This window comes from Microtus ochrogaster, chromosome 15 (assembly GCF_000317375.1).
Source record: "Microtus ochrogaster isolate Prairie Vole_2 chromosome 15, MicOch1.0, whole genome shotgun sequence".
Taxonomy (NCBI): domain Eukaryota; kingdom Metazoa; phylum Chordata; class Mammalia; order Rodentia; family Cricetidae; genus Microtus; species Microtus ochrogaster.
The window spans coordinates 26,206,351-26,214,403 of record NC_022017.1 but is presented as its reverse complement, the minus strand read 5'-3'; the positions used below and the strand labels follow the sequence as shown (position 1 = coordinate 26,214,403).

Genomic DNA, 8,053 nt, shown 5'->3' with positions numbered 1-8,053 from the left:
TTGCAGATGCCCCAAAAGGCTACTTCTGTTCAAGCTTAAGATCTGTACACTTGGTCTTGAGGCCCACCCAGGTGATGCAGCCACGCCAGGCTAGTGACTTCTGGGACGCATCCCATGGCACTTGCGTGCTCGTGTGCTTAGAGCCCTTAGTCCTTTTGGGTCCTATATTTACTTTTCAGGGTAGCTCCATCCAGAGGTGAGAGTGAGCCTGAACAGAGAAACCATGTACTACCAAGATACTTGGATCTTGAAGCTGGACTGGACTAAATCATCAAAACTCATTATATCCAGAGTTTTGGGCAAAACTTAAAACTTATGACACTGCCAGGAAAAAAAGATATAGATAGTAGAATAGGCCCGCTACACAGGAGCTGGAGTGCCTTTTAATGAAAATGTTTTGAGACCGGGTCTCACTATGTAGCCCTAGCTGTCCTGAACTCACTACATAGACCAGGCTGTCCTTGAAGTCATAGAAATCCACCTGCTTCTGCCTTCAAAGTGCTGGGATTAAAGGCATGTGCCACCACACCTGGCTTATTTTATTTTTCGCTTATGTTTTAAATAATAAGCTTTTGGAGTGGAAATGAGCCTGGGCTGCCTTTGTGGAGGCAGCTGGGATTCCAGCAAGATCTCAGGAGGTAAGGTGGACACTGCCTGAAGAAACGGACGCAAAGTGAACAGCGCTTTCTCCTTATTGTCCTAATACGTTGTATGAGGACAGGCGTGTTCCCAGGAAAAAATTAAAGCTCGCCTCAGAAGCCAAACTATCAACTCCAGGATTCTGGGGGGTGCGTCTGCCATTTGTAACTCTCAAACTTTGAGACGGGGTCTTGCTACGCAGCCTAGGCTGGCTGAGAACTCTGCCCTCCCTCAGCCTCAGGATTGAGATTTGCAGACACGTGCCACCGTGTCTGGCCCACCAATGTCAGCTATTTGAAAAAGTAAACATCAGACTTCTATCCCAGTTTTCAAGAGCTTCTGAACATGCTTGCAACTCAAAAGTGCCCTTTGGAGAAAGCTGAAGATTGACCAAATGTCTGGCTGTGTACCCAGGGACTGGGGCTCAGAACAAGCTTGCCTCCTTCCACTGTTCCTCATGGTTCAGTTTTGAATTCGTTCAGACTCTCTGGGGTGCTTTCCTTCTACAAAGGGATGGTGGTACTGAAGCATTAGAAATGGGCCTGTGGATATCAGTTATTTCTGTGTGCCGCACAGAGCCAAGTTGCATGACACGGACTCTGTACTTTCCTATGGCCTGGGAAGCACTTGTCACAGTTACCCCAGCTTCGAGAAGCCAGCCTTGCCCAAGCCCAGCCAAGAGAGCACGGCTGAGCTCTGGGGGAGTGAGGCCAGAAAAGAGAAGCCATGGGATTGCCGTGGGTCTAGGACTCTCCCAGTCTTCCACAGAAGACACACCTGGCTCTGTTTCCCCCAAGATAGCAAGTTCTGAGTGTGCAGACCCCAGAATGGCTGGGTCCTGAAGTGGCAGGATGCTATGACCTCCCTAGAAACAAACATGGGATCGGCATTCATGGGATCTGCAGAAGAAATGGTTATGCTAGACTGCAGGACCACACCCATAGACCTGAGGTACTCTGCATTCTAGGGCAGGCTGGGAGTCTGCTTCAATGGTTAGATTAGAACGTGACCCCAGGCTCCAGCAGATCAGTGTGTAAACTCACCCACTACTCGTCCCTTTGGAGGGAGTTATTTCAGAGCAGGCCGCCTAACACCCACTCCTAAGACCCAGCCTGAGCTGTGCAGAATGACATGTGGTCTAGCCCAGACTCAGCCATGCACTTGAACCCTGGAGACTTCAGTGAGGTAGGTGGTATCAGCCCCATTTTACAGGTGGGCAAACTGAGGCAGAATGAAATGCAATAGCTCGCTTTTAATAACAACATACAAAATCTAGAGAAAGCCCCAAAGTAGTTCCCACTCCCAGAGACCAAGGAGTGGAGCCGTGCTCCTGTGCCTGCTTTACAGCCTAGAGGAGCCAAGCTCTACATACACAGCTGAGTTCTCCGGAACCTGGGACACTAAACCCAGCAACTACAGGGCCCAGCTTCCAGTTTATTCCAGTTGGGTAGTGGAGGCCTGAGCTAGAGCACACTGCCAGGGGAGCCCTGGGGGGCTGACCTGTGGCCATTTGCACTCACTGAGGACAAGACCAGCATGCTGACCAAGCACGGCAGAAAGGACAGCACCAGCCTTGCTCTGAGCTCTGGCCCCAGGGTGGTTCTACCTGACACCTTCCTGCAAGGATTCCAATCCGGTCCTCAGGGCAAGTTCCCTCCCACATTGCTTCAGAACCCAAATCTGCGTCCCGGGGTCAGAGGTGTGTGTGTTGGGCGGTGTTCTTTGGATGGAAGCAAAGGCCGTTCTGGGGGATCGGGCCTGTCTGCCCAGCTGGAGCTTGAGACCCATTCTGAGCTGGGCATGGGGCGAGGTATTCCCAGCCGACAAACAGCTCATGTCCCCTGACTCCCAGCTGGAACCCACTGCAGTAAGTAACTGTGGGGGAGCAAGTTGGGGCTAACTCGCGAGCTGAAGTTTGTCAGTACTGCTTTACAAAATCTTCAACTGGCTTTGTGTAGGATGCGTGGACAGTGGCCTGGCACAGAGCCCCAGCAGGGGGACGGGAAGCGAGGTCGGGAGGTCTAAGAACATTCTGGAAACTGGCAGCCCCTCATGCTCTCTATGACCTCTTGGTGTCTCTGGCCCTCTGGGAGCAGAAGACTCTCCAGAGATGGGCTGAGGGGGCCGAGTGCAGGACAGGGTGAGAGCAGAGCCAGCAGAGGAGGAGGGCGAGGCACTTCAGTTTGGGCTGGTGTTCATGGAGTCGGCCCTGGCCCCAGGAGTCGAGTGGCCCTGCCTGGCTGTAGCTCCAGCGCTGGCTTGTCACAGAAGACCCCCATGGTGGTGACAGGTAGGCACTTGGCAGCATTCCCAGGGCCAGGCGGGGCCGGGGCTCCGTGCAGGCTCCACACACACTAGGTCATCAAGATGGGTTTCTGTCGTACTTCCAGGATGTCTAGGATGACAGGAGGGGGCAGGCAGGGTGAGGACACTCTTGGGAGGGAGCCTCAGCTGTCCTGTACACCCACCATCTCTGATGATGCCTCACAGGCTCCAGATACCAACACCACCCTGCACTCCCATGACCACTCAAAGAGGGGCCAGTGAGGACATCAGGGACACGTGGAGGGAAGCTACTGGCTATGGGAACTACAGCCCACTGAAGCTGGGCAGGGAAGCCATGGAGGGCTCTGCCTTCACATACCTGTTAAGATCCGATGTAGTGGCAAGGTGACGTAGGTCAAGTGTGCATAGAGAAGGAAGTTTCCATCAGCTCTGTTCAGCTTCAGCCAGGACCCAACCAGGGACCGTCCTGTGCCCGACAGGGATCGAGACCGCAGGTTGGTAGCATTGTGCAGGTCAGCTGCAGGGAAGAAGGGCAGGTCAGCCTCCCAGTCTGTGCCAGGGAGCGTGGGGGAGGGGTAACAAGACCTCTGCCCCACTGGACTGATGCCACACTCACAGATGCTCCCCACCAATGTCCACACTCCCAAAGCCCTGCTCCAGGCCCTCACACCCCCATCTGCCAGGCCTGGAAAGCACCCTGGTAAAGTCTTTTCTCTTCCAGCCACTCACTACAACATGGAACTGACGTGGTACCAGCTCACGAGGGATGCTGGGCATTTCCCCTACCCCTGTTACCTGAACCCCATTTTCTCCAGAACTGATGGAGTGGCCAGTTTACCCACCAACCCCCAGCATTCCTGGTCCAAGACTGAAGAGTCCCGTTCCAGGCTGCACAAGTCCCCGGCAGTGACTGACCACTGGGGAGGGGGTTGTGCACACAGAGCAGATGAGTGGGTGGACCAAGGGTTTCACGGACCTCTGGGCAGAAGGTCATTGGTGGGGCCACAGGAAGGATCTGGGAGTCAGCGTGACTCACGCGAAACCACGAGAGGTAACAGAGAAACCCTGTGGGTCACCCAGGACAGAAGTTTCTAGAATGAGGAGAGCTAGCCCAGGAAGCAGAAGAGGAAGAACAAGACAGTCCTTGTGTGCACCCAGGTCAGCGGAAAGTTCCAGAGCCTCTGAATATGAGCTGGGTGAAAACAGGGCTCAGATGCAGACCCCCAATCTACACATAGCTTCACTGCAGCCCTGGGGCCAGCACTCTACCCCTGATGCGGCTCTCTAAGCGACACTGGGTGAGGGGTGGAGGCACAGGACACAGCCAGAGCAGGGACCATTAGCCACCTCCACTGTCGTCCTCTCTGAAGAACTCCTCACTGTCGTTGGCCGAGTGTGACTTCTTCATCTCCGCGATGCGGTTCCGGGGCACCTTCCTCTTGAGGGACGGAGAGAAGAAGGTGGGCCGGTTGTTTCGCTCCGGGGTGGGCGGGGTGCTAAAGGAGGTCACCTGGGGACAAGGAGCCCAAGTCACAAGTGTGGCAGGAGCAGACCCTGCCATGAGACCCCAAAGCCACCTGGATCAAAGCCAGCCCAAGCAGGGGCTGTAGTTATAGCTGCTGACCCTGACCATGGCCTGAGGGCCATCTGCCCTAGATGAGGGGGATGCTGGGCACTGGGGGCTCACCACACACACAGCAGCCGGACCTGCCTAAGGAGGGAGCAGACTGCCACCAACACTGACAGAGGGGCCTCACTTCCACATCTCAACGCAAATGCCGGGTGATGGGTTGCAGGGTGTGGTTTAAGCACTGCCATGTTGCATGGGCCCATCTCACATCCAAGCAGGTAAGGCCCACAAACGGCCACCTGGACCTGTCTAAAGCCACTGGGACTATACCCAGTCACCCCTTGGACCTTTCCCCTTGCACGCAGCCCCTCTCACAAGCGCCAGACCGAGCAGCTTTCTGGCCCGTGTCTCCTCTCCTCCCTTCCAAGCACATTCAGTCCCAGCCACCAACATTCTCCACACTCACTTGGAGGTGAGGTGGGCACAGACAGGCACAAGACATAGATCCCCTGCCCTCAAGGAGCTCACAGTCTGCTGGGGGTGACAGACTCAAGTGACATTCACAGACTGCATGCTGGTCACTGAGACAGAGAAAGGGAAGCACAGGACATGGAAGGAACAGTGGAAGGAGGGACAGACAGCCTGTGAAATCAGAGTAGGCTTCCTGGAGGAGGTGCTGCGTGAGCTGGGTCTTGAAGGACGAGTAGGAGTTCGCCAGGTGAAGAAGGGGGGGAAGGGCGTTCCAGGCATAGGGAACTTGGCCCATCCCCTCCCTCCTCCCCACGCAAACAAGAATCAGAGCAGCAAGATGAGCTGGGACCCAGACTTCGGGGCCCCATCAGCCTCCTCGTCATAGCTCCGACATCCACCAAAGTCCCGGCGGCTGCTGGGCTCCAGACGGTCCTCCCTCAAGTCAGGGAAGGTTTTAAAAGATAAAAACAAAACAAATACCAGAAACCACAATACACACAAGTCTGCATTTCTTGAACATTGGTTACAAGTGACCCCTGAGGACAAGAAGACAAGCAACAGTGTGTACATGGGCAGTGGACTTGAGTCCTGTGGTGACCTCACGACTCCTCCCCAGGGGTCCACACCTCCCTGCTATGAAGGGCATGGCTAGGGGCCATCTCATCCCTCATGGCCACTCCCACTTGGTAGGTGGGATGATCAAGGCTTGGGTGGGTCATCTGTGGGCACTCAGAGTTGCCCAGCTGGGCCCATATCTGCACACCTGTGCACACACACCTTTCAGTGTCCAAGTGCAACACAGAACTGGGCAGAATCAGGCTGTCACCTGGAAGCTCAGAGTCCAAGCTACCTCCATTCCAAAAAGACGAGAGGTCTCCTGCCTGAGGCTCAACACTTCACAAAGTCCCAGCATACTTGGCTTTGTTTGGCTTATAAAACACACTAATTATAGAAGATTCCAAAAGAAAGAAAAAGAGGCACCCTGGAACTAACCAAACAGCAGTCGGGGAGGCACTGTCTGCTCTTGAGTCTCCTCCCATCAACTGCAGATAGTAACCACTGTGGCTGCCACTTGGGACACTTCACAGGGCCAAGCCCCACATAAGGCATGAGTAGTGCTCCTGGAAACCCCTCACTTCCCAGTGAGAAACAGAAGCATAGGGAAGGAAGGGACTCATCCAAGGTCACATGAGCAGCAGAGCCCTGGGTCTCTTGGGCAAGGGCTGACTCACTCACCCAGCTCTGATTCCATGGGCAGAGCCTTTCTCGTGCCTGAGCCTGGGGTCTCTATGGCCACTGACATCAGCTCCCCACTGAGGACTGAGAGAGCTCAAAGGAAGCAAGATTTGAGGCCCTATGCTGAGCCCTCAGAGCTGTGGCCGGGGCAGCACCCCAGACAGCATCCTTACGCCTGTCGGGGGGATACTGCTAACAGACTGAGTACCCTGTTAACAGACTGAATACCCTAAACAAACGACCAGGCCCAGAGCGAACCTTGTGCTTGCTGGCTGTCCTTGTGGGACAACCCAGGATTCAGCCCCTCCTCATCCTATTGGCTCACGGCAGAAGGGCTGTGTGGTCATAGCTGACCAGCAGGTCCAGGAGGCAGGCACCAGGCCTACTTCCTAGTCAACTTTTTTCTCTTCCTGGACCCGGGGACCTGGGGACTCAGCCTCGGGGCAGAACCTCAGCCTGGGTATGAACCTCCCCTCTGAGGGCCTCAGGTTCCTCATCAGCAGTGGAGGGGGCTCCCTCACTTGGGAGCTGTGGGGTGAAGGAGCCATGGGAAGAGAATCCAAGGGACAGGAGATTCCTCCCACAGTGCGCAGCCCTTACCCGCTCATGCATGGGCGAAGCTGGGCTTGAGTCTTCTTCGGTCCCACAGGGGGATGTGTCGCCTGTAGACACGCGACTGACAGCCATCTCAGCATGGCCCTTGCCCTGAGGCCCCTTCATGCGCACAAACTCCATGTTGTTGTACTTGTAGAAGCCAAATGACATCTTCTGGGCCATGCGGGCCGCCACACTCACCTGTGGTAGGTGGGAACAGTTAGTATCACAGGCCCTCCCTCTAGAGACACAGCAGCCAGTTATTACCCTCTCTGAGGCCATCTTGAGGGAGTCTGAGCCACAGGGAAGCCAGGGAGCCCAACAAACAGGCATGTGTTCCAGATCCCTGGCCAAGGCTGTTCTCACTGCCCTGAATGCTCACACTACTGACCAGGGCACTCACCCCAGGCCAGACAGCACCAGCTGCAGGAGAGTGGCCTGTCCATCTGGACTCCTGTCCCTGCTAAACTACTCGGGGGTCAATTCTGGGAGTGTCCCCAGTACTAGGGTGAGTATCCCTTACCAACTGGCTGGCACCTCACAGGGACATGGGTGGGAGGAGAAGTCCCGTCCCGTCCCCCCCCGCACCTCAGACAGACACAGGTGGACTGGGATGAAGAACATGACAGAAGGGAGAGACTGTGGGCCCCAGAGGAGCGGATGCCCTGCTGTGGGGTGGTCTCAGCAAAGCAGGCCTGGGGGGGTACATATGAGGAAAGAAGGGTCAGGACACCCCACCCCAGGCAGCCCTGCACTCACGCGGTTGTCATACACCTTCTTGAGCGCCTCGTAGCGGATGGACCCCTGAAAGATGACACCTTGGAACGTGTTAGTCTTGTCACTAGCCACCAGCTCAACACAGACCATCTCTCCTTCCCCCACGGTCATGTCACTGAACACCTGAGGGTGGGGAGGAAGAAATGGGGATATCAAACAAACATCAGCGCCACCACCACACCATCCCCCGACCCGGCTGCTGGGAGGACTGCTGAAATCACTGAGTATGGGGCAGGCTGTAATCCTAGCACTAGAGAGGCTGAGGCAGGAGGATCAGTATTTTGAGCTCAGCCTGGGGTGGACAGGGACAATGTGTCTCAAGACAGGGAAGATGGGGAAGAAAAGGAGGAAGGGAATTGGGGAGGAGAAAGGAAGGAAGGACGGGAAAGAACAAAAACAAAGGGGGTTTAATTTTACAGAAGAGGACGCTGAGAAGAGGCCAAACTACCTGTGCACAGCCACCTGCTGTCCACTGTCCCC

The 8,053-nt window shown here is 55.4% G+C and overlaps 1 protein-coding gene across 1 annotated transcript in view; it reads right to left on the bottom strand.

Moving 5' to 3' along the window:
- Positions 1–1,871: 1,871 nt before the first annotated feature.
- Kiaa0930 (KIAA0930 ortholog) overlaps positions 1,872–8,053 on the bottom strand; it is a 37,320-nt gene continuing 31,138 nt past the window's right edge. Inside the window, exons 6-10 of the mRNA XM_005354411.3 lie at positions 7,556–7,696; positions 6,803–6,997; positions 4,273–4,435; positions 3,284–3,442; positions 1,872–3,034 (exon numbers count right to left, since the gene is read on the bottom strand). Coding sequence (XP_005354468.1) covers positions 2,994–3,034; positions 3,284–3,442; positions 4,273–4,435; positions 6,803–6,997; positions 7,556–7,696 — 699 coding nt within the window. The 3' untranslated portion in view covers positions 1,872–2,993. The remainder of the gene's footprint in view (positions 3,035–3,283; positions 3,443–4,272; positions 4,436–6,802; positions 6,998–7,555; positions 7,697–8,053) is intronic.